Raw genomic sequence first — 26,125 nt, 5'->3', positions numbered from 1 at the left:
TGCAGTAAAACACTCTTCATACATCAGTCTCAAATAATGTATGATATCATTGTTTATTTTGAAGTATTAAACAAAGGTGAGGATGATGGGGAACATGTGCAAATAAAAAAAAAAGTTTGCACTACGACTTCCAACTGGACAATCTGTCAAATAATGTATTAGAATTACAGTGCTCACTGCACTGCGAGAAGGAGCTGTAAGATGAGCTGGCGTCTGGGAGGAGTCAACATAGGAACCACAAAGGTGTGGTTTGGTTTCGTATTTACAATCAAACAGGCTACACTTTTGGCTGAAGCTGCGGACACACTTTATCACGGTAAAACAAACTTCCTACATTCATTTTTTTCTGAGCCTGTTGGTTTCAGTCTCTTCAACTCTTTTCTCTCACACTGAGGTTAAATGGCTGATTTGAGGAAGGATACATCCTAAATGAATGAAACTTTGCTTTAATACTGTTGCTCACATCAAAGCAATGAGTAAAGTTTATGGAATCATTACGAATTTAAGAATAGCTTGAAGTCCTTTTAGTACTTTCTGAAATGGCTTTCTAACTTGTCAGCACTTGTTCAGCACTTCGAGGAAGGCCTTTAGAATGCACTGTGACCTGCTTTCAAACACATTCTAAAGGTACACATTCTAAAACCACAGACTGCTAAGTGGGAAGACTCTTAGGCAGAAGAAAGGTTTGTGGCAAATTAATTAACAATTACATTCTGATAACATAAGTATGTATTGTAAATGAAAGGTCTATGTTTGAAATGTGTTTATCTTGTTCATGCTTGTCTGGTCCACATTGCTTGGGAAAAGAGAAGCGAAAACCCTCTTTGACTAACTTCCTTAAATGAAAAGTTTCTCTACAATGCTTTGCATAGATACAAGGAATCTTTCACTGTCTAGTGAAAAGTGCTGTCTCACTTTGAAACCAGCATACAGTAGTTGAAAATCGGATTTATATATGTTATAGGTTGTCAAAGGACTGTTGAAAACTTGTAACTGGCAAAATATAAAATATATCACTGGCCATGGAGCCACAAGGATCACATGCATGTGTCAGCCAACTTGTGTTAAAACAAAAAAAGTTTCATTCTACTTCTATGTTGTGCAATGTTACATTTCTTCATTCATTGCAACTTTTCCTTCCCCTCTCAGATACCAATTTAGTTTTTTCTTTGACTGATCATATGCAAATTTCAGATGTACTCCTTCTCTGTTATTTAGAGTAATGGTGGTGTAAAGGAATCGTCCTACTCTATACGGTGAAAGATCAAGTTGGTGTGATTGGCCAAGCGTTCCTGAGGTGTTCATGATATGAGCCAAGAATATTTAAATTTTGCGATGTGAAAACAGTGTTCTGTCCAGACATAAAAATTGAGCTAGGCAACCCAAGTTAGGCTATGTAGGCATGTTCCTGTTGAGATGATAATGTGTCGTGTCACCTGCTCTTCTTTTTCTCAGTGTGGTTTGCATGAATAATTCAGGTAGGTTGGGTGTGTTCTGGTGGGACACATGCCTGAGGGAGGCTTATGTCAATTCAGTGCCGCCGCTCCCATAACGCGCACTACGCGCTGTGCGTAGGGCACCAACTCCTGTGGGGGCACCAAAAAATAGGCAACTGAAAAATCATCATAGTTATAATAATTATAATGCCGATATTATTTCATATAGAAATATTAGGCACCGTTTAGGTATGTATATCACAAAACAGGCTGAACAAGAGATATATTTAATTGCTCAAAAAAAGTTACGCTGGTGCCCCCCCCCCAAAAAAAAAATACACACTCAACTTCCCAAGCTGTGGGTGCCATAGACATGGTGCCCTTTCCTATCTCAGTGGCCTGACGAACTTTGACAGTAGGCTAGGTCAACTTTTCGAAAATGGCCTCAAAAAGACAACAGGAGTCAGGGGCAGACAAAAGAAAGAGAAAGAAACTGCGAGATGATGCCCGTGCATCACTTCCAGGTAAGTCCATGTGTAATTATTGTTAAATACGGGAAATGTGCTGCTAATTTAATGGTTAGCCTATGCATACACCTCGAACTAGCTGACGTTATTGCTAATGTTATCACACTCAAATATGGTATAACTTAGGTGCAAGTAGGGTTGCCAACCGTCCCGAATTGTCCGGGACATCCCGAAATATTATGGGTGATTTTGATTTGTCCCGTCAGGGACAGCTCCAGTCCCGTATTCCAATCACAGCCTTTTTATTTGTATCCGTGAAAAGAGAAAAATATAACAGTTAAGTGTAATCTGTGCCCTGGAGACAAGAGCCTCTCAACTGCACTTGACTCCACAAGCATTTGTTACGCCAACACGAACAGGTGAAACTTGTAGAGAGAGATCATCATGCCTCGACTGAAGGACAGACTTCCCCAACTCAAATAGAGTATCTTAAATCACGATTAAATTGGAAACTTGCACATTGACTACTGGTTGTTTTCATATTTCATATCAGCATTCTTTACACATAATGAACTGGTGTTAATATGTGTGAATATGAACTCATGAATATGAACTCGTTCATACGAAGTGTCACAGGCACCCATTTTAATTGTAGAAGTTAAATCGAGGAGACTATAACATTAGCTAGATAACTAGCTATCATTTCATGCAAACAGAAATCTTCCATTTAAATCGTTTGTTATTAAAAGTTTCCTTAGCTGCAAAGTTATGGATCTGACAAGAGGTAAATAGCGCCCCTTGACCCATCTAAAACAATGTTAAAACTGTGGCCAGGCAGTGAACTGCAACCAGTCTGAGTTACATAGGACGTTGAGGCCCTGTTCGAAATGGGTTAAAATGCTACGAATGATGTTCTGACTCTGATTCTGATCGGAGCGCGGGCCAAAAAAAAATCGAGCGTGGGCCCCAAATTGGGCAGCCTTGGTCTAATGCTATTTCAAGAAAACAACATGAAATTTGAGAGAAACTTGTAATAATTGTCATGACTATTACTATGAACAATACACCCAAGCAAGTACAGTAGTGGTTTGCCAAAATTACACTGAAATGAATAGGTTTATGGTATGGCTAATGAAACCTTGCGATTTCCATTATTGTTGGTCAGCTGTTGGCGTGCGCGCACACCTGGAAGACATTTTTTTTCTCGGGGGGGGGGGGGGGGGGGGGGGGGCATCATAAAGGAGTTATGCTTAGGGCACCAAAATGGCTAGCAGCGGCACTGTGTCAATGCACATACACAGTACATGTCAATAGTTCTGAAGAGGCTCTATCAAGTTGCTGTCCACAGTAGGTGTGGTTCCCTATTTTAAAAGTTAGGTTACCTACAAGTATGTTAATCTCTGGAAGGGCATACAGGATTGAAACTGGCTCCTGCATTTTTCCTTTTGCAAATATAGGACCGACCTTAACCATAAAATGCTTTAGACCTACTATTCACTAGACTGAAATGTCTGACATAGGCTACTGGTAGACACTATAGGCAAAACGCTTTTCATGCTTTTTAGGAAATATAACGAATCGTTTTCTTATTGCAGTTATGGACCTGTTGGACACGATAGTGGGCATTGCCGAAAAGCTCTACTCCCTTTGTGAGGAGGTGAAGGCCAACAAGAAGCGAGCCATGCGTTTGGCACGTCGTGTCTCGGCGCTGACAGACACAGTGGAGGCGGTGAAGGTGCATGGTCTAGGTGACCAGCCGCAGCTTGTAGAGAGAGGTCTACGAGAACTCAAACTCACGCTGGAGTCAGCGCAAGACGTGGTGAAGAAGTATGCCTCCACCAGTTGCCTGAAACGCATTGTCCGGGCCTACGACTTTGGTGATGAGTTTGCTATCCTGAGCGAGCGGCTGAACGATGCCGCGCAGCTCCTTTCGCTCGCCTTCGCCGCCGACCAGAGGGATAAGTTGGATAGAGTGTTCGAGGAGGTCAGGCGTAGCAGAGAGGACAAGGAAGACACAGAAAGTGACCGACAGGAACTACAGAAATGTAAACCTAAGTTTAGTTTCTCAGGTGTGAGAATTGGCGTCGGTTTAGCTTAGTTTTCTGCTTCGGCCTGTCTCATGGTTCTCAATGTGTTCTTGTAGTGCTGCAGTTGGCAGAGGAAACCAAAGAAAGCGTTGATGCAGTGCATGAAGTCGTGGACGAGACAAAGAGAGACGTGAAGACCATTAAAACCATGCTGGAATCCTGTAAGTTGGAGACTTAGGCAAAGTGCAGTGAATGTATCATAAACATCACTTCCCTCAACCTGTCAGGGTGTTCCCTGTGATGTTTAATGTCAGTGATTCCTCGTTGCTTAACAAAAATGTTTATTGTACCCAACAAAACACTCACCATAGTTTTTATTTCTGGGTGTTAGCAATCACCGATAGTTAAAATTGATTTGCATGTCTTCTACAAATTAAATTAGCTAATGATTTTATACCAGGAGCAGGTCCAATAAAATGTATGTCCTGTATTCATTTGTATACCAGCTGGAGAAGCCAACATTGAGTTCTGCGTTTTTATTTCATTTATGCATAGTTGCGTGACTGTGACTGTGCTGAAACAGATATGAAGGCCACATGCTTGGTCCACATATTTTAAAGGTTAAGCATGTTAGTCAGCTTTTATCAGTGCCAACTGGGCTGTTGGTTGTATTTGCAAGGTTTTTGCATGCCTTTTGGGTAGTTAAATCTTATTGTCACTTTAATTACAATTAAATATTTTCTGGCTCTTTTGACATTTAAAAGTGCTTTGCAATTTTTATGAATGTCACAGTGATGTCTCATGTGTCTCCGCACCCAGTGAGGACACCCAGCATCCACCTGCAGGACATCAGAGAGATACGCATGGAGGAGCTGGTCTTCAATGTGCCCAAGAAGCCCTTCATGACGACCCCCACCTCAGAGGTCTTCAAAGGGGAGTTCAGCAAGTTTACCGTGGCCATCAAGAGATACACATACCCTATAAGCACTAGTGCCAGGTAAGCTGATTTACTGGGTCTGGGTCAGGGAGTCTCAGCTGTTTATGAAAAAGTAGGGTGGGCAGTGTTTCTGTACTTTAACTGTAAGGGCAAGATAATAACAACACTACTGTATGTCATGAGTTTCAAGAGAACATATCCTTTAAAAACACATACATTACTTGTGCTGTAAGTCACCATGGATATTAAATTAATAATTAATAAATGTACGTAATCTTTGTTTCTAAACATTTATTTTCACAATGCTGTACTGAATGCTAATGCTAATGCTGTGAGGGGCTTTGTACTGTATTCTCGAAATTTGTTGCACAAATGTTCTTAGTATGTTTTGGAAGTCACTAGATCACTTACTTGTGGTTGCCAACTCCACTGCAGCCAGGTGAGAAGTACCTTCAATAAAGAGGTGGAGACCATGAAGCGCTTTGAGTCCCCAAACATCCTCAGAATGTTCGGAATTTGTGTCCAGGATGAAAATGGTGTGTCAGCGACATCAGTTCTCTTTCTACTGACTTTGTCATCTCTGTCAGTGTACCATTTTGATATATGTGTGCATGCGTGCATGTGGTGGAATGGCTTTTATATGTTTGGAGTTCTTGTTACTCTTCTAAGTCTCTAAAACAGGTTTATGAATATGACCAACAACACATACAGTAGTATTTGGTATGTGTCTTTCTTCAGTGATATCTGACATCTTGCATCCTCAGAAGGAACAGGCTAAGATGCAAACTGTCATTGCCTCATTCCAATATGCCTGACATAACTATGTCATTACTTCTTGTCATCATGGCATGACATCTTAAGAAATGATTTTAATACCGTGTAGTATCATTGATGAATATGTATACATGTTGATTATAAATGTATGATATCTGTAACTGTGGTAGCATATATTGTATTCTTTCTGTCCACCCTTTGATTGTAAAGGTCCCAATCCCACTTTCCTGATTGTCATGGAGTACTGTGAAAAAGGCTCATTGAAACAAGTTCTGGATGGTAACTACAAACTTCCCTGGGACAGAAAATCCAGGATGTGTCTTGATGCAGCACAAGGGCTTTACAGGTAATCACACCTGTATGTGACCATCACCTGAGTAAAATGTAGCCATGCCCAGCCTTAAATTAGCTGTTCCACCCATATCTGTAGTTCTATTCCAAATATATTTCATTCATCTATTGTACAGAAACACACAAGTGCTGAGCTCCTGTGAACTAAGGCAAACATTATATCGCCCTTTGACTCAGTCATCACTTAATAACTTAACTGCCTCTGATAGTGATAGTTAAACAGATTGAAAAGATATTTCATTGTACTCTGCCCGTTTTAATGTGTATAACAACCATGTGCTAATCTTCGTCAGTTATTTAGATTGTGCTGCTTTCCCACTGCAGGTTGCACCAGTCAGAGGAAAAGTTCAAAGTTCACGGTTGTATCAACAGTGGCAAGTTTCTTGTTGCAGTAGGATACAGAGTTAAGGTAGGGGAGACTTGTTTTATCCCTTCGCTTAGAAACAGTTACCTGGTGCAGCCAGGCCATGAGTGCTATTCCAAATTGTACAGAAAATGTTCTGATTAGCTTGTAGTTCATTGATGATAATGCAAGGTTAAATATAGATAGTTAGTACATTACAATGGTGAAATGTAATGCATTACTTTGAGAGTCCTATGCCCTTTAACACCCCTGCCCCTCGCTTCTTTATATTTCTGTTTGTGGGTTGGTGTAGCTTGGGGGCTTTGAGCTCGCTAAAACAGAGACGTCGCTGAGAAAAAGTGCAAGTGGGAAGCACAGCATTTTGTGCTATAGCTCCCCTCAGCAGTTGCAGAGCATCAATCACGCCTACGACAAAGCCTGTGAGATGTACAGGTACATTCAAGCACCCTCGCACATGAAGATGTAGTAAAGCTTTGCAAAGAGTTTTTACTTATCCTTGTGTGTGTTTTTTAATGTTACAGTTTTGGCATTGTGCTGTGGGAAATTGCAACTCGCCTTGCTCCTTTTAAAGGTATGTATGTGAATAACTTTTACTTTAGTTATAGACAGGAAAAGATGTTAAATACCTAATGCTATTCCTATTACTTCCCACTGTGGCCAAACCTCTAACTGTCACATACAAGTACTCATACCCAACAACCTAGCTTATGTATTATAACACAGCAGGGTCCTCTACAACCATCATAACCATAACCATATAACAACAGACAGATATCTTCATTTCATGCAACTTTCCCTTCCTCTCTCAGGTGCCAATTTTGTATTTTCTTTGACTGATCATATTCAAATTTCAGATGTACTCATTCTCCCAATGAAGGGTTATTTAGAGTAATGGTGGTGTAAAGGAATCATCCTACTCTATACGGTGAAAGATCAAGTTGGTGTGATTGGCCAAGCGTACTTGAGGTGTTCATGACATGAGCCAAGAATATTCCCATTTTATGGTGTCATAACAGTGTTCTGTCCATCCCTGTTGAGATGGTAATGTGTTGTGTCAGGTAGGTTGGGTGTGTTCTGGTGGGGCACATGCCTGAGGGAGGCTTATGTCAATGCACATACACAGTACGTCTCAATAGTTCTGAAGAGGCTCTATCAAGTTGCTTTCCTCAGCAAGTGTGGATCCCTATCTTAAAAGTTAGGTTACTTACAAGTAAGTTAATCTCTGGAAGGGCATAAAGGATTGAGACTGGTTCTCGCATTTTTTTGTTGTGCAATTTCAGGCCTGACCTTAACCATAAAATGCTTTAGACCTTACTGTTCACTAGGCTGAAATGTCTGACATTGGTTACTGGTAGACGTTATAGGCTAAATGATTTTCATGCTTTTTAGGAAATATAACAAATAGTTTTCTGATTGCAGTCATGGACCTGTTGGACCTAGCCTAAGTATTTATAACACAGCAGGGTGCTCTACAACCGTCATATCAATACTACATACCAAAACGATACTTAACAACAACAAAGACGCCATTGTAAGCAATCCACTGGGGTTGTCATGTGGACACCCTCCTGATAGGTGAAAATTCACCCTAGTTAGTTCAGGACTCCGGAGCTGCATATAAGTATATTTATTAGACAAACAACAATTGCAATCGGGCTCACCCCCAGCACAAGGCTGAAAGTGAAGCAATGATAAACACATCGCACAAGGTTTATATAGACAGAAGTTGAGCGTTCAGCAGGGAAAACCACGTGGTGGATTTCTGATGTCCGAGGCAAGGATGGAAGTTTTGCAAGGTCGGAAGAAGCACAGTTCGACCCTTCTTATCACTTCTGGTCTAAACATGCTCTTGTACATGTGCAGACTAAGTGGCACCTAATATTCTAAGTTACACACACGCAGAAACACAGAAAAGCCATGTTCCTGCTTACATAAGTACATGATTCATATAAGGTAATTAATAATACAAGGCACTTGATTATTATATTCTTAAGTCATTAACAGTGTTTGGAAATTATCTCCATCACCTCCTTTGTCAGTGTTTCCTTGAATTAGACCCACAACACCTCCAGAAGGCACAACAGTGTTGTCTGGCATCCCTCCCCCCTCCATACTAACGATGGGTTAGGACACATATCAATACCAGAGACAACAATAAATACACCTCAGGATACACCAAAGTATTACTGCAAGACTTTCCCACAACAACCGAATGGCAATGACCGTCCTCGAAAACCAAAATACAACAGAAGCGATGTGATTGATTTAGCTACAAGCACACCTACTGTATCTCCATCAGTCTCCTCGTTCCCTCGCTTCTGCAACCAGCTCCACATACTTTAGCTTCTTCCTTTCAAAGGCTTCCTCAATCGCTCGTCAAGGGGAACTGTTAACTCAATAAAGTAAACAATGTGTTCACACTCAGAATACAACACCATATCTGGTGTCACAACAGTCACACCAATACACTGTAGAACTTGAAGTTGCCTTCCGGGATCAGCCTGCAATCTCAAATCCTGTGCTTTTTTGCCAGTACTGTTTGTACATGCCTGATGTCCACTTTTCTGCCCCTCTCGCACAAAAATGATTCTACTGTCCCTGTCATTAACTGGCCAAGTGTTAATCTCAATTAGTTTATTCTCATAAAAACATGGCAGTGATTTTAAAACCAGATTATATCCCCATGTAGTGACCCTTGGTCAAGCTAGTTTTACAACCATACAGAGTATGTTTTATTTAGCCAACACATGTACATAACTTGCAGCTTCCGCCTTCACCCGCCCACTAACTAAGGTTCTGTGGAGTTGGGTGGCATCAACAGCCCATAATTCTGTCTAGCTAATCTTCCCCTGCTCAACATTATGCCGGGTCGTCCATTGCCTTTGCTTTGCCTGAGAAGCCGTTGCTGCTTGTCTAATTTCCTCTTCTTGCTTTCAAAGAAGCTGGTCACCATCTTCCTCCTCTCCGACAATGTAGCCTTACCCCATGCTTTCCAACTGTAACCTAACCCAAACCCTGCTCTTCCACTCTGTACCCCTATGCTGTAATGTGCCTTGTGCATGTTGAACCGCTTCTTGTGAACTCCACTTTGGAGCACCGTTGGAGCAGTGTTCTTGACTGCTGAGTCCTTAGGCAGTGACAAAGGCATCTCCAGGCTTGTCTCAGCACATTTGAACTCCTCTACCAAGCAATACAATGCTAGTACTTAGACAATGTAGCACCCCAAGCCATGTAACTGCCGTATTCATGATTCTGTCAAATTTCAAGCAACTTCATACACAGTCAAAGGCCACCTTATGCGTTGCAAAAGACCAAACTGCAAGCACCACAAACTACCACACTAAAGAAGATCTTTCCCTCCACATTTAGAAGACCGATAGGTCGAAATTGGCCTTTCGGTCACAGTGTTCTTCTCCTTCTGAATGAAAATGACTATGTTGATATTTTTTTATGTGATTATCATGATTTTCTGTTTTGTTGTTTTTCTGTGATGTATTAACATCGTTAATTGTTATGCAAAATAAAATCTTCCAAAGTCACCTTAAAAAGAGTCCAGAGACACAGCAGCAACCTAACAACGAACATTACATCATGTTTCCTATGAGCACAGAGATGTTTGTTCAGCATAAGTTGCATTACAGAGCTCTTCGGTGAACTGTTTTAACTATAAAAAGCAAATACAAAGTTTTGTTTAAACACAAATAATGTTTTCAAATACATCCATACTTTTACTGCTGTGGTCCAAGTACTCACTCTCATTTTAATGAGTTCACCTTCCACACACAGGCTGCTCCCATAGTGAAGTTTATCAAAAGGTTTGTGAGGAGAAAGCCATGGAGCCCTTACCCAAAGACTGCCCCCGGCAGTTAGGAGAGCTAATCAATGCTTGTCGTTCCTTTGATGCCTTCCATAGACCAACAGCTGGAGGTATTATTTCACTCTGTCACTCCAAATCGTGCAAAATTAAGAAAAATTTTGTGAAATAGAAACGTTGTTTTCTGCTTTTCTCCTTAGCTGCTGCACAAAGAAGTGGCTTAACGTACCAACTATTGTATTACCGTTTTTTACTGTTAAACCATACAGTCACTTTTAGTCACTTTTAACACCATTTAAATTAAGGCGTACATTAGTCAGTCATGAATTAAGGCATGAATTATGAATGCTTCTTTTTAAATATTTTATTTGTTGCATCTTAAAAAGTAATTTTCCTCATGTGTATATTTGCTATGTCATTCTTTCACAGTGCTTGTGGACAAGTTACGCAAGGTTGTGGAACAGTTTGATGAGGATTAACCCTGGAAGTCTTCACCTCATTCACATTAGATACATTATTGGTATCCGAATCAGTTGAAAAGGTACAAAGGAAGTGTAGGCTAGGTAGGCTACCTTGCTAACTAAGAGTGGTAGCCTGTAGGTTACCAGAGATTCAATCTGGAAATTTGTCTCTGTATTTGGTGTCCTTCTGTGGAACATAGTGTTGTGGCCTACAGTATCTGTATAGTTTTCTTTTAAAAAAAGTTGTTAAAGGATAAAAAGAGAGCTCAACAGAATACACTCCATTCTGACATTTTCAGAACAAATATTTTGAAATGAAATATTCACACTAATGTAGAAAAGGCTATGTCTTAATTGTATGTACTTGGATGATAGTAATGGTGGTAGGTAATACATTTTGAAAAAATAAATGGTTGTAAACTGTGTTATATTATTATTATGATATATTTATAAGACGAATCCAACTTATTTCTGGCAAGGAGTAAGACAAGTGATGGGACAATGCAGAATTTGAAGAAGGTCATACAATGTTTACCACAACACACAGTAGGTGGCGGTACTCAAGTCGTATGTTGTTCGTCTGCGAAATTACTAAACGGCGAAGTAGAGCTAAAAAGTAAACACCGCTTTCGAGAATCAGACTAAGTCAACATTAACCGAACACGTTTGTTCCACAGTCTGTCGAGGATTAGTGAGGAAAGGTAAGTTAAACTGCCCGACATTATATAGCTAACTCTTCTATGATATATATTTGCCCTGTGCTGAAAGCGGTTTCGCTTTTAAGCTAGCATGTCACTTCCATCAGTTCTTATGATGACACCAAGTGAACTTGCTACCATTGGCTAACTAACCTAGCAGTCGTCGTCCAGCTACCATTGTTGTTTATATCGAATGATTGGTCGATGTCTACATTGAGAACTATCTTGTGTCCTGAATGTGATATTCTGTCTTCAAATGTCGTCTTTTTCGAAATGTCAAAAATACTGCTCTTTGGAGGAATGACAGTTCTAGTCAGTCGGCCAGTGTTTAATTGCTAACGTGTGCTAGCTTTAGTGGGTTTATATAATCCAAGACCGATAACGTTATAACGTCTAAATAGCATCCAATGTTGAAATAATCGATTTGTACGTTCATGGCGTTTACCTCAAGTTCATCTATAATCAAATGTATGTGTGCTATTTAGTTTCTGGTAGCACTGCAGTTGTCGTTAGGTAACTATATTTTAAATGTAAACTAGAATGACACGAATAGACAGTTTTTAGATAGTTGCGAGGTTTGAGACCTGAAATACAGGAATACTAGGACCCCCTTATTAAGTTATATTAATGAACTCCATCATTGTTCTGATGACAGAGTTGCTTCAGTTTTACATGAGTGGGTAATAATGATATGAACGCCATACAGAGTAAGTGTTCCCTAATTAGCTTAGAATATACTGTACACATGGCTAATCTCTGATTTATTTCCTGGTGGGTATATATGACAATTTATCAGTAGGATCAATCCCTTGAGATTAACTATCTCGTCTTCAAGGGGGTCCTCACACATACACAGAAAAAAAAACTCCCAAAGGTAGCCACTCTCACACCCGCTGGTTCCCCTATGATGCCAAAAGACAGTCAGTGAACACATACCCATACAAAGCGTTATACGTATATTAACATTATCATACATCTGCACATTAGAAATGTTTTAATTCCAGTCTCTCAAGTGTAATTCGAAGTAAGAGCAGGTTGCTTGAAGATAAGTAAAAAGAGGTGCCTTAAGGAGGTAATATATCTGAGTGAACAGGACATGTTATTCCAGTCCAGTAAATATGAGAACCATTGCTCAATATCCGTTGGAAATGTATTTATCTGTTTTCGTTACAGTTACTTCTTGCTAGTCTTGTAATGGTGAAAGGTCTCGGCTCAGTCGGGCTCAGTACTTATGCTAACCCACAGAATTCCTTGTACAAACCTCAGCAAAGCCACCATCAAACCAACTGCATTTCTGCTTTTCATGTTGTTAAAGAAACTGTGCTGAATGAGGCCCATTCTCTCTGGGATTCCGTTCTCCTCTCGGGGCCACCATGGGCCAGCAGTTCACCGGACAGGCGGTGGGCAGGCTGCCTGAGAAGGTGCTCAAGCACGCCGGCCTGGTGCGCGAAAGCGGTTACCTCACCTACGAGGAGTTCCTGGGTCGGATGGCTGAGCTGAATGATGTGTAAGAGGATCTTTTCAGTATTGTCAGATCGGGTGTATCTGTTGCAATACAGGTGGTAGTTCTCATACTGCCCAAGGCAGCAGAGAACATTTGTATTTACTCATTTCATCCAGACTGATTTTTACAAGCAATGTACAAATATTTTATTCATGAGAGAGCATTGATGGCAAAATGCCATAGGTCCATCAAGTGTCAGTAATAGCGAGAAGTGGGACTTCATGTGGGAGTTTATTGGATTATTGGAAATACAATTATCTCCATCAAACATTATTTGAAGTACAGTTGACAGTTGGTCTCTCTGGCAGTCTTAATGTATGATGATGTCCCAGTGTAAAGGCACAGGTGGGCTGTGTTCAAGTACCTCTGCTCCCACAGCACTGCCAAGTTGGCTGCAGGACAGCCGAAGCACCTCCTGTTTGAAGTGGAAACAGGCTCCGACGCCACGGCCCTGTGGAAAGTGGCTGTGAGGGTAGTGTGCACGAAGGTGAGTTCAAAGGGACGACCAATGTGCCCACAGCATGAACCCCCACAGGATTGTCACAATGGTTGACCTTGCCCACACATTTTCTCTCAGCCACATATTCCCTTCATAATACACATTGGGTCTTTTGTTCCCACATTGAATTATTGTGTATGAACTGTGCTATATAAATAAACTTTCCATTACATTTTCAATTTCCTGTATATTCTGTAATTTTTCACTGGCTTCACTTATACTGCCCTTTTTCAAGTTATATACTGAGTAAACACATAATAGAGAGGATCTAATTAAACAGAAAATCTCCATAAGAGGTTCTTTCATCATGTTTTTAATCTGTGATGGGGTGAATGGCATTGCCTCTGTTCCTCTGCTTCTTTCTCCCTCAGATCAACAAAGAGGATGGCATGGTGGAGGCCTCCCGCATCATGAACCTGTATCAGTTCATCCAGCTGTATAAGGACATCACCAGCCAGGCCGCGGAGGTCTTCTCAGGGGAGGCTGGCGCTGAGGGCCCCCCCCTCTCCTCTGTGGAGTCGTGCCAGGCCAGCATGTGGATGGGCAGGTAGGTCACCCCGTGTTGGAGAAACAGGAGCCTGACTTGACCTCCCGTGGGGACCTGGGGTCCATTTCAGTCTGTACATAAGCTCCTTGGACAGTGAACTTACGAGGGACTCGGCCATTTTTAGGGCTGTTCCATTTTCAAGAACTCGTATTCACTGTCTACAGATTCACTTCGTGGAAAATGGGGCTAAGATGAGATTTAGCCCTGATCAGCATTAATGTCCTCTCAGTCTCTGTGTTACGCTTTCAGTTCTTTTTTTTTTGTTCACTTTTCTGGATATATACTGTTCTCACTCAATGTTGTTATGGCTCAGAGCTGCGAGACACTCAGCTAAGTTTTTATCAGCAAGTAACTACATTTGTTGGCCCTATGCTTTTAAAATGATAGCTTAATAGATGTGATTTTGTCTGTGTTAGTAGTGTGTTTCGACTTTTGACTAAATCATGAAAATGTAATAAATGCTTGAAAATGTAGTCATGCTCAAACAATACATCAGCCCAGCGTGTGTTTCCTAATGTGTGTGTGTGTGTGTGTGTGTGGTTCTCCCACTGGGTTTCAGGGTTAAACAGCTGACAGATGAAGAGGAGTGCTGTATCTGTATGGATGGCAAAGCTGACCTCATCCTGCCCTGTGCTCACAGCTTCTGTCAGAAGTGCATAGATAAATGGTAAGAACAGATTGCGGACCTGAGACACCTAGGGGACTGGGGAAGTGAGATAGCATGGAAGACATCATGTGACGTGCCAGACGTGAAGTGTCGTACTGGTGATCTCACATTTAATCCAAAAAGCTGGAAGTCATGATCGTGTTTAACCTTTTATGATAGGTAGATGTCTGTTAGAGCACCCTAGGATGTTCTGTGACAAGAAGGGAAATGTAGGGGACGTTTCTGTTGTGTCTTGGCTCTAATGTAGATCGACTGATCACTCCTAGTGGGTTTTATTAGAGAGAAACACTCATTGCACATTCAGATGTTCAGATCTTCAGATGTTGTTACTTGGCGAATGTTGACAGACAGGTTTCTTTGTTCGTGTGTTCGTCCGACCTGTGGACCAAAAAGTCCAAATTCTGTTGACCTTGTTTCCACAGGAGTGGTCAGAGCAGAAACTGCCCCATCTGCCGCCTCCAGGTGACTGCTGCCAATGAATCATGGGTGATGTCCGACGCCCCCACAGAGGAGGACATCGCTGGCTACATTCTGAACCTGGCTGATGAGGCGGGTCATCCTCACAGGCCTTAACCCCCCCCCGCCCCCCTTCCCCCCACAACAAAAACAAAAATAACAACACCCTCCTCTCCCTCCTCCCACACTCAACCATATGGACAGATTTAATGGTGTTCATTCCCTTTTTGAGCATTTGAGGTTTGATTTAGTTTAATTTAAATAAGCTTTTGAAAGTTCCTCAGAAGAGGCATTAACTACTGGTGGATTTGTTTATGGGCCAGCTTATGGATTTTTTCTTAAAGTAGGTAGAAACTCGTAAAAAATTGAAATATGTGTATACTGTGAGAAACCTGCTTTTCTGCATACTGAAATGTTAAGCTTTATTTATAATTCCTATTTTTTTTTTTAAATGACTTAATAACTTAATTGCACATGTTTCATACACAGACTTTATGGCCACTGCGTATCTGCGGTGCATTTGATATTTGACAGTTCTGACAGTTTTGATAACCGTGACATCATGCAAGACATCACACACAAATCCATAGTTTGCTTTTCCTTGCGGTTCATTCTCTTCACTGCTGCCTTGTGTCCTGTTTTTGGGTGATTGCTCTGCCACTTTAGACATCAGGGTTGCCGTCTCCTTTCATTTCTGTTTGGATTGTTGATTAAAATCCTTTTTTTTTGGATGTGGTGTTAGCAAGGAGGTCAGCTATTCAACTCAGTCTCTCAAGGCTTTAGCTTTATCCCCATACAAACTCCACCCAATTGGCCTGCGCTTTCAGGCTTGGGTTTCTGCCATTGCTTCTTTGTTTGTGAACATATTTCTTTATTTTTTACTTTATTTCTTCCATGACTGCAAACCTGTCGTGTCTGTTCCAAGGTAAAACTACTGTAATTTAGTGAAAGCTGGGCTTCGTTGTAGCTATTTTTTATGAAATTCTACATGTGCTAGATATTTTAATGTAGCTATAGAATAATTTATTACTATTATTAAGATCTTAAAAATACCCTGCTGTTGTTGTTGAACTTCAGGGTTGAGTTCTAAGAAATGCAGCTGTGAGAAATGCAGTCAACAAAAACACGCTGGAGAGAAATTAATGTGTTGTTCAGAGAGATTCACCCAGGTGTATTTGCCTGCAAGGTTAATATGCACAAGTTGATACCTTTTTACATCATTTGTCAAAATTCTGTGTATATTAACCACAGTCTTTGGATGTGGATAAGGCTGTTGTATGGGTGTTTCCCCAGAAAGAATAAATATATTATTTATAAAAAATAAATATATTAAGATTGTAAAATTTTAAGATTGTTGCTGGTTGAGAATATTTGGCATTTCCCCATCATCTCTGTGCACATTGCATAATTGCCTAATGTCCAGTAGGTGGCACTGTTTAACACAAATAAAATACTATCCTTTTTACGCACGTGTTGAATGTGAGGGTACTTCTCTCTCAGTTCTTTGTAGTCTTAAAGACCACTATAAATAACTAATAATTCTGCTGGTTCTATTGTGAATTAAATACATTTTAAACCATGCCTTCTCCCTCAGTTCAAAGTAAGCATGTTGATATGGTAATTGAATAGAGACTACCAAACACTGACTAATCTTGTTCTGAATCTTTATTTTAAAAATGGAAACATGAACAGTTTGACTTTAACAAAACAGAAAATAGCAAATAGAAATGGTCAAAATCAATTACACGATAAACAAACACCCATACATTCATAGAGTAGGAAACCCCTAGTCATGGTCTTCCAATCTAGGGCCTAGTGGCGCGGCACAAACACAGTGACAAAGCGGAATCAGATAGAATTGAGTGGAGGCATAGCATGTACATACATGCCCTCTGTTCCTCCGAAACGTCCACACCTCAATCATTCAGCTCCCTTTCCTTCTGAGGAACAAAGCATTGGTCAGTGAGTTCTCATACAGTGAAAAGCATACATCAGCATAGCAAGAAAGCTGTGTAGGGTCAAACTCTGGTGACCCCTGTCCGCTTACTGCCCAGAGTGAAGGGGGTGATGCAGGTTACGTAGAGAAAATCCACTGCATAAAGGAGGCCTCACCTCTGCCGGTCCTGAGTAAATGGTAACTTGACATCAGCAGTTCCTAAACACACTGGTTCATCCAGGTGGGGATTAAGCACAGCTCTGACCTCCTGGCTCTTAGTATGAAGAATCCCTTTATCCATCCAACAAGCCCGTGCAAACGTGGTGTTTTGTTTTAAAATATCACAGCAATAAAAAAGCAATGAAAACAACTATTCAGGTAGCTCAAGTAATACAGGTACATACAATAGAAAAAGAAAAAAAAATTGAAACCCTTAACCATTTTCTTTTGCAAAAAGGACACGTTGGTATCTTGTCATGTCTCATTCTCCTAAATACCCTTTACACCGTCATATCAGGTTATCAACTTCCTGTAACAGTACCTGATGTAACCAGTGACCTGGCCATCTCTTGGGTGTTGGGTGCATTGTGACTCTCTGGTGTGGTTAGTGGGTTGCTGACACTGTGCCTATGGACAGCCAGGCAGCGTACCACAACCAGGTTACTGAGGCGTTCACTGCACTCCCGCCTGACCGCTCGGCTCCTCCTTGACGGCCTCCACCAGGAACCTGAGCTCGTTGCACAGCGTCTCGTGTCGGTAGGCCATGCGGATCTGTGCCACGTTGGTGCGCCTGATGTCGTTGCCGTCAGGCCCATCCTCCAGGTAGTCTTTTCCCAGGAAGTGCTTCTTCTCCTGTGGAGATACGTGTAGAGGTCGTTAGAGTCTGACTTGCCTCGCAAAAACACACACATTCCTTGCCTCCCTGAGTTGTATCCTGATGAACCCAGTTTACTAATGTAGCAGTGGACAGCTATAGTGTTAGGATTCAAGGGGAAGTCTTCTTTTCCATCCTCTTGCATCACCAAAGCACCAAATAGAAATATACTGGTTTAGGGTGTTGCAGTCAGCTGACTAGCATAGTGACTAGAATAGTGTGTAGTTCTGTTATTGGGTTAAAAAACATCCACTGAAAGAAACAATGCTTTATACCCAGGGTCTGTTTTAGTATCCAAAAACAAGCAGGAAGTGTGGGTGTGTGTGTGTGTGTGTGTGTGTGTGCATGTGTGTGTGCATGCGCACGTACGTGTGTGTGTGTGTGTGTGTGCATGTTATGTGCGTGTGTGTCTGACTGTGTGTGTGTGTGTGTGTGTGTGTGTGTGTGTGTGTGTGTGTGTGTGTGTGTGTTAGCTCGCCTGGTGTGAGAGGCCGCTCTGCAGCACACTGTTCCTGGCGATCTCACAGACGTCACAGGTGCTGAACTTCCACAGCTGGGCGGCGATGGCATACTCCTCCATTAAGGCTTCCTACAAACACACAAACAACCCGGAGGCACTTACTTACAAACACTTACACAGGGGCCTGATCCGCCCCAACACAACCCCAACCCCCAGCGACCACTGACGGAGCAGACACAGAATCTACTTCACGGCCACACCACATGAGAAACCACAGGATGTTGTACACGTCACTGAGAAACACGCAACTTTTCTTGGTCATCTAGAGGTGTTTGTGGCACTTTTACCTGAACACTTAATGCGTCTATTGATATTTGGCTAGGGACAGTAATGATGCGTCTATGGTTATTTGGCTAGGGACAGTAATGATGCGTCTATGGTTATTTGATTAGGGACAGTAATGATGCGTCTATGGTTATTTGGCTAGGGACAGTAATGATGCGTCTATGGTTATTTGATTAGGGACAGTAATGATGCATCTATGGTTATTTGGCTAGGGACAGTAATGATGCGTCTATGGTTATTTGGTTAGGAACAGTAATGATGCGTCTATGGTTATTTGGCTAGGGACAGTAATGATGGATGTTTCTGTGATGCTGATTTATCACCTTTAATGAAACACACATTTATATGCCTTGCTACCTAAATCTTTTGTTGATTTTAGTACCGTATATATACTGTTTTACAGTATTAGTAAGGACTGTCTGTGATGCCAGTACTGAGTGGAGGTCTGTGTGACTCACCTTGGTGTAGTGGAACTGCATGGGGTCGTCGGTGGACAGGGACACGCACAGGCCTTTGTGGAGGAACTCTCGGAGTGGGTTTTTGGAGTACTCCAGGAACAGGCTGTTGTTGCTCAGGGGTGACATGGCGATGGGCACCTGGGCCAGGTAATACAGGTACTGCAGCACAGGACTCTGAGAAGGAAGAGACATAGATGTACTTACAGCAGATTATAAAAATAAACTTTAAAGTAAATTACATTTCAACAATTAAAACAATTTAGAACATTTAAAAATGTGAACCAAGTTAAAATATATTTGAGGTTCATGAGGTTCATGTTTGCCATAGTTAGAAAGGTCTCTGGTTGGGTTCTGGAATGCCTAACAGGAACTGTGCACACACAGAGATTATGCAATGAGTTCCTGCTCACCCCCCCGTCTATTGTATGTATTTGCAACAGGAGAGGAAGTGATAAGGGGGGTGGGACTAAGGGAAGAAGCCACATGAATGAACTCTGGCACAGGGGAGATATGCTGGATAGAAAGCCGGCACATTAGTCATTCTTCAAGTGAACATCTGCTACCATAAAAGGCCAGAGAGAGAGACAGACAGAGAGAGACAGAGAGAGAGAGACAGAGACAGAGAGAGAGAGAGTGAGAGAGACAGAGAGAGAGAGATAGAGAGTGAGAACTTTAAGGCAAGTCTGTCTGATCTACCAAATTAAAGCTGACGTTTCACTCTGAAGTTATGTTTGCTGACCTAACTGGCCTCTGAGACTCACCTTCTTGAGGTTGAGCCCGTGGGAGATGTTGTCGGCCGTGAGGAAGGCAGACACCAGGTGAGTGATGGAGCCAGCCTCGCCGCAGTGGGGCCGGAACTGGAAGGTACTCAAGCCACGCTCCCTACAAATCAACAGCAGAGAACTCTCAGGGACCAGAGAGAACCATTCTAACCTGGGGGGAACTTTCACTGAAACACACAACTAAAGAGAACCATTCTAACCTGGGGGGAACTTTCACTGAAACACACAACTAAATGACAGGGAAATCATGTACCTGGCCCAAGTCTTCATCAAGAGATTACAAAGCATTGGGATGAAACTTGAAGTAGGTAGTTCATTATCACAGAATACCTGCTGAGGCAGCATTAATGTTTCCTCAGGGTTTGTTAGGGTGACTGTGAGACTAATGGAGTGGTAAAAGCACCTTGTGGCTTCAGTCATAATCGAATAAGACACAAATGCACAGGTAATTGCACAGGACAAGAGTCAGGCAAACTATTTTTTTAAATATATATTTTACTATACTTTATTCAGATAAGGAATTAAAGTGTCCAAGTGCTCAATCCAAAAAATTGTTAGATTAAGTGGATTATGCATCAATCTGTATAGTGCCCTATCTCTTAATAGCAATACATTTTAAAGGGCATCCCCAAATAAACTAGTGTCACTCTAGTGTAATAACGGTCATTCACTGCCCCAGTCCCTGAATATGTTACTCACTTGCGGAGGTTGTTGAGCACCATGATGTTGGCGTACATATGGAAGAGGTAGTAACTGTAGGGTGGGTTGTCCAATGTGGTCCAGTCCTCAGGCTTGGGGCTTTTGTAAGAGAACATGTGATCACTGTGCTTAGACTCATCATCCACACTGTCAAAGCCAGTAACCTGCAGGATGGAGGACATTTCCAGTGTTATCTAATGTGTCTTTGTTCTTATGGTGTACTACTAGAAGATTCTTTACAGTTGTTTTAAACTGCCTACACAGCACATGTTTACATCGCCCTACTCCTAAAACCTGTAACTCAAACAGCAAAATCGCAAAACCATAAGCTCATTCTCTTTTTGCAAAAAACATTATACACATAGTTCACTTTCTAAGACACAATGATCAGCCCTTGAACACTTTTGAAGTCACTGCCCTACAAAATGCAAGGCATTATATACCAGTTTCAAAGTAGGACATTGGCTGTGGTGTTGGTGAGTTGCTGTGACAAAACCCAAATAGGAGGCTGGGTCCGGGGTCACACAGTCTCTTTTTATGTATCAGGTAAAAAAAAGAGTTCAGTTTGACCCAATTTTACATAGCCCACTATAACATATTGTGTATGATGTGTTTCCATACTAAACACTTTGAAATACTGTTTTGGTAATACACTGTACTGTAAAACATCTTTGTTGTCAGTCTAATGTAACCGGTTTGTCAGATTGCTCTATGAAGTGCACTGTTACACTATAATTACAAAAGGCTTTAGCCAAACAAAGACAGGAGTCTTTTATATTTATCACACTAGTGTGTTGTTAGTGATTGAAGAAGTCTAACCATATAAAGAGCTGTGTTTACCATATGACACAAAAGGGATTAGAAAAGAGATTATTGAGTTTTGAATGCAGTGTTTCATTTTGCAGGAGATTTGTGTTGTGTTGGTTGTGTAACCGGATTTCAAAATAAAAGATCAAAAAGAAACTGAAATACACCTAACAAAATATCTTGTGCAATTATTCAAACTGCTTTTCTAACACGTGCATTTTGTGCGTGCAGTTTTGTGAATTGTTTGCAGAGTTTAAAAAAATAAGACCTGGTTTCAGAAAACATGTGTAAGCAGTAGGATTTCAACATGTGGACATATTATACTGGGTTTGCAACACACTGACATTTCATAGGCATGTTGCAATGGTATTTAATTTGACAGCACAGGAGTGGGAATTCAGAGGCTCATGTAAGAATCAACAGAATTTCAAAGTGGTGCTATTAACTAGTTCTAGCAATTTTGGCTTTGTACTTCAAGAAAAGTCCTCATGCAATGTATTTTAAATCACTGTAGCTAATAAAATGTATTATTTGCACAGCTGTTCTTGCACAGATATATGAAAACCTCAGTCTGAAAGTGTTTGTGGTAAGGTAGCATGCAACTTGTTTTCATCTTCAAACAGAGCCATGCTCTTTATGTCAAAACTGAGCAGGGACACTAGGAGACATAAGGCACTGGATAGTGTTTAGAGAAGGTCTCTGCCTCGTGTTGTGAAACAAAACAACAAAACTACTTTGCATACAAGCATTTCTCTCATATGTCCAACACATGTGGGAGAAACAAATATGTTCTGTTTGCTATCAGAAACAGAACTGGTCCAAAACAGAACTCTGTCTGCTGGGAGGAAGTGACATAACATTCTGGTGCTCTAATGGTATTGGACCCACATGACCATAGACTATCGCAGATCTCGGAGGACTCACATATTTCAGGAACACGTGCATCTCCTTGTGCTGCTGTGGGTTGACAGTGGCCTCAAAGAGCGGCAGGAAGATATTCTCCAGCATCTTCGCAAAGTTGGGAACTATGTTCCTTGATCTAAAAATGTCACTAGAAATGAAAACAAACATAACTGGAGGCATTAAATGGCTGCTTTGTGTCAAAAGCAATTACAATATCATCAAGGGGCTCCTAAACCAATATTCATTAAATATCGGGCACATTAGAAATATTTAGTAATGTGTTAAACATGTTGAGGTTCAAGACCAGTTGTGACACATACAAAGGACCTTCCTGCAATACAGGCGCGTGTGTGTGTGTGCGTCGTCCACACTTACTAGATCCTGGGCACCTGGATGAGCCAGCGCATGTTAGGGGAGTGGACCTTCTGCTGGATGAACCACTTGGATAGGTTCTCCCACTCATCCGGGGAACGACCGTAGATAGACAAGCGGGGCTCGGCGTACTGGTACTTACTCTCCTCTAGCCCATGAGACACTTCCTACTCGTGGCAAAGGGTCGGAGGGACAGAGATAGGGAAAGAAGCAAAAGAAACAGAGAGCGAGAGTAAGAGAGAGAGAAAAAGATAGAGACAGAAGAAGAGAAAATAGAGACAGAGTTAGGTCATCACAGCGTTTGCACATGATATGCAAATCTCTGTTATCCATTGAGGTGGTCTGGCACAATGAGCCCATCTAATTTGATTAAGCATACACAGATGCCTACACTATGGGACCACTCAGACAGGTGTAACAACCCCTGTGTGCCTGATAAACTGTTTGTCTTTTAGTGTTTTCCTTTAATAATGATATTACTCACAAATAACAGAAGTTGAACCAACGGTAAAGTTTTATGGCACGGTAAAATAAAATACAAATTGGTCTATTAAAGCATTCAGCAGTACATTGCTGTTGAATAATAACTGATAAGCCATCTACCTGCCTAACTGCCATCTTTACCTTTCCTTCACCCTGTCCTTGGCAGAGTTCAGTTTGGTATGGTGATGACATGACAAGCATTTATGAGACATACCTTAATGATCCGTGCAAAGTATTCTCCGTCCATGTAGTTGTCGGTTTTCAGGTAGATCTCTCTGAGCTCACTGGCCCCTACAGGGTTGTACTTAGAGTTGAATTTGTCGAATCTGTGGAAAGTTTGTCTTCCCTGGAGAGGCACAGGAGAAGCAGGAATCACAGATTTTGCTCATCTGATAACAAACGTTTGACACAAACTAACATTTATCAAATGGCTAGACAAATCCAGACAGAGTTCTGGATATTTTCTCTCTTAAAGGTGTGGTCTGTGATTCTGGCGAAAAGTTGTTGATATTTGAGATATTTGTTGATTGGCTAGAGTGTATGGCGCATGCCAAGCCACTTTGTTTGTTTCCTATTTACAGAGCCAGGAGTGTTTATGAGCGCACGCAAAGAACGAACTGCTAGACGACGCAATTTGCTGAATTACACAAAATGTCTATTTGGATTAGAATCACAGGCTGCACCTTATGATGTCCGTAATGTCCGTAAAACTACAGCCGACTGATTACTGTGTGGGATCTCACCGCATGCACGTCCAGAGAGTCCACGGTGAGGTCATAGGGGTCCATGTCCAGGTTCTCAAACACCTGCTTCAGGGTGATCTTCTCTCCATTCTTCTCCAGGACATCGCGGTCGGCCTCAGTCTTACAGGTGGTCTGGATGAACTGCAGAAGGTGCTTCTGGTTCATGCAGGCCGCTGCGTGGATGTGGGTGTCCACCTTTGTGTTCACACACACACACACACACACACACACACACACACACACACACACACACACACACACACACAAACACACAAACACACACACACACACACACACACACACACACACACAAACACACACACACACATAGAGACACACACATAAACATAGAGACACACACAAACACACACACACACCGTGGGAAAATACTGAATAATCAAAGAGTGTGAAACAACATAATCACTAGAGAATGGTGAATTTGAGATGCAGTACAGATTATTTATGATTCTGAGATTACTTTGCGGACGTTGTAGAAGTCTCGGTGCGGAACACACTTCAGCTCCTTGAGTTCCGCCATCTCATTCAGCATTTCATGGAGGTAGAACTTAGAGAACAGGAAGTTGAGACGCCTGTGGCAGTAGGTCTTCCTGCACGTACATCCAGGAGGTATTTTATGTTTATTATTCATTCTTACAGTGAGATTGCAGATCTGCAAATCTTGTACAAAATAAATCCTTTTTGCATCCAATTACTCTTTGTACCTAGGCAGTAGGTCTTCCTGCACGCACATTAACGAGGTATTCTATGTTATTGGAAGTCTGACAGAAAGTAATCAATTCTCACAGCGGTAGATGCAGGACCTGCAAGTCTTTACAAAAGAAATCCTTTTAACTCCCTTTGTACTCTTTATTTTACTGCACATCTCTTTTGAGCACACTTTAATTCAGGTGTTTGTTATCAATCAGCAATAAAAAAAATCCCACAAGGCATCACAAGTATGCTCCAGATTTTCTTGATCTACGGCTCCAATTTCAAATGTGACTCTTGACGCGGACCATCTGTATGGGACCATATGCGCAGTCGTGTTAACAAGCTCACCGTGTCCAAAACACCCGGATCAAAAGTACCTGCAGACGTGGCATATGGTGGGCATAAATCAGCGTCTGGGGGTCAGGACCAACTCAACTCGAGGGTTGTGAGAGTGTCTGAGATGAGTCTCTCTCTGCTTCAACAGGTGGCTGGGTTGCATTGCTTTCTCTGTCTATTTATACTTAACTTTTCCTTTCCAAGTTTAGTCTTTTAACGACTACTGTATTTAAACGACTACTGTATTTAATAGACTGTGCTTCTCTGAAACCTTCATTGTTATTTTTAACGTAATGGGAAGGCGATAAAGGGATGTGATGAATATAAGCAGCATGGACTGGCTGGTGAGGTGGTTGTGCTTCTGTACTGTTTCCTGTCGCTGCCCTCATACTTCTCTGTCCTTTTTACACACACCTAGTTAACAGGGGCCACACGTGAGTATTACTGCTTGGTTGTCATGTGTTTAATGTAGAATATATATATTTATGTAGATACAACAGTTTACGTGTACTTTTGTCAGTGTTGTTACCATGGTAACACGGGAGGGGTTTGCCGGAGTGCACTCACGTGGGCCCGTCGGCTATCATGGCGAGCACGTGGCTCATGTCGATGGCAAAGGTCTCCAGGTCAGGGTAGGGTAGGCTGCGAGGCTGCTCCTGTGCTAGGGCCTCGGCGGTGTTGTACACGTACACGATGCCGTCCTTCACCTTTAGCTCGTAGTTCAGGTCCTCGGGGATGCCCTCCATGGAGTACGGGTCCTCCCCCTCACGAGGGCAGGGGCAGATATCTGTGCGGGGAGCGACAAAAGATGTGGATTTACTAAATTTAGCTATATCTACCTATATGTATGAAAGCACTCTAATGAGTATCATTATCTCATGGCAACACTCTCAACACTGAATAATCATTATGATTCTGCGTGTCTCTGTCTTGCCCCCCTGTCTGTATCTCATTTGTTTGTCCCATGCAACCAAGACAAATTCCTTGTATGTGGAAAAATACTTATAAATAAATCCATTTGTCATGGTGTTTCATCAGAACGATGTTTCTGCACATGGACTTTCTCACTGAGATATTTTCAGTCAATGTCTCAGTATCTAAAAACAGAACTGTTGGATCATGGTAATACACCAGGGACTGTGTCTCATAATGATATATTGAATATTGGTGTGCTGTATTCGAAGTTACGTGGCAGTAGGCTCCCATTCATGCAT

General features: G+C 41.7%; 3 protein-coding genes across 5 annotated transcripts in view; 2 read left to right on the top strand and 1 right to left on the bottom strand.

Annotated features, from left to right (window-relative positions):
- Positions 1-107: 107 nt before the first annotated feature.
- On the top strand, positions 108-11,056 carry LOC105900762 (mixed lineage kinase domain like pseudokinase). Of its 3 annotated transcripts, XM_031565139.1 has the most exons (12): positions 274-316; positions 560-683; positions 3,499-3,948; positions 4,047-4,151; positions 4,750-4,927; positions 5,303-5,403; positions 5,852-5,987; positions 6,317-6,401; positions 6,649-6,788; positions 6,878-6,927; positions 10,143-10,283; positions 10,600-11,056. In XM_031565139.1, exons 3-12 carry the CDS (start codon positions 3,501-3,503, stop codon positions 10,647-10,649), a joined length of 1,434 nt encoding a protein of 477 aa, XP_031420999.1. In that variant the 5' UTR covers positions 274-316; positions 560-683; positions 3,499-3,500; the 3' UTR covers positions 10,650-11,056. The 3 variants fall into 3 exon arrangements, with proteins under 3 accessions (XP_031420998.1, XP_031420999.1, XP_031421000.1); XM_031565138.2 differs by lacking the exon at positions 560-683 and having other exon boundaries at positions 108-316; XM_031565140.1 differs by lacking the exons at positions 274-316; positions 560-683 and adding an exon at positions 1,925-1,960.
- An 85-nt stretch (positions 11,057-11,141) lies between these two features.
- On the top strand, positions 11,142-15,444 carry rnf141 (ring finger protein 141). Its single transcript, XM_012828146.2, has 6 exons — positions 11,142-11,332; positions 12,645-12,836; positions 13,212-13,320; positions 13,704-13,879; positions 14,439-14,546; positions 14,969-15,444. The coding sequence occupies exons 2-6, from the start codon at positions 12,703-12,705 to the stop codon at positions 15,117-15,119; spliced, it is 678 nt and encodes a 225-aa protein (XP_012683600.1). The 5' UTR covers positions 11,142-11,332; positions 12,645-12,702; the 3' UTR covers positions 15,120-15,444.
- A 1,205-nt stretch (positions 15,445-16,649) lies between these two features.
- ampd3b (adenosine monophosphate deaminase 3b) overlaps positions 16,650-26,125 on the bottom strand; it is a 9,954-nt gene continuing 478 nt past the window's right edge. The window contains exons 2-12 of the mRNA XM_031563403.1: positions 25,479-25,750; positions 24,343-24,472; positions 23,865-24,059; positions 23,336-23,467; positions 22,642-22,805; positions 22,288-22,414; positions 20,557-20,720; positions 19,837-19,957; positions 19,076-19,249; positions 18,291-18,401; positions 16,650-17,790 (exon numbers count right to left, since the gene is read on the bottom strand). Of these exons, the coding sequence (XP_031419263.1) occupies positions 17,611-17,790; positions 18,291-18,401; positions 19,076-19,249; positions 19,837-19,957; positions 20,557-20,720; positions 22,288-22,414; positions 22,642-22,805; positions 23,336-23,467; positions 23,865-24,059; positions 24,343-24,472; positions 25,479-25,750 (1,770 nt within the window). The 3' untranslated portion in view covers positions 16,650-17,610. The remainder of the gene's footprint in view (positions 17,791-18,290; positions 18,402-19,075; positions 19,250-19,836; positions 19,958-20,556; positions 20,721-22,287; positions 22,415-22,641; positions 22,806-23,335; positions 23,468-23,864; positions 24,060-24,342; positions 24,473-25,478; positions 25,751-26,125) is intronic.

The sequence above is a fragment of the Clupea harengus genome, chromosome 3 (assembly GCF_900700415.2).
Source record: "Clupea harengus chromosome 3, Ch_v2.0.2, whole genome shotgun sequence".
NCBI classification, from domain to species: Eukaryota; Metazoa; Chordata; class Actinopteri; order Clupeiformes; family Clupeidae; genus Clupea; species Clupea harengus.
This window is presented reverse-complemented; position numbering and strand designations above follow the sequence as displayed.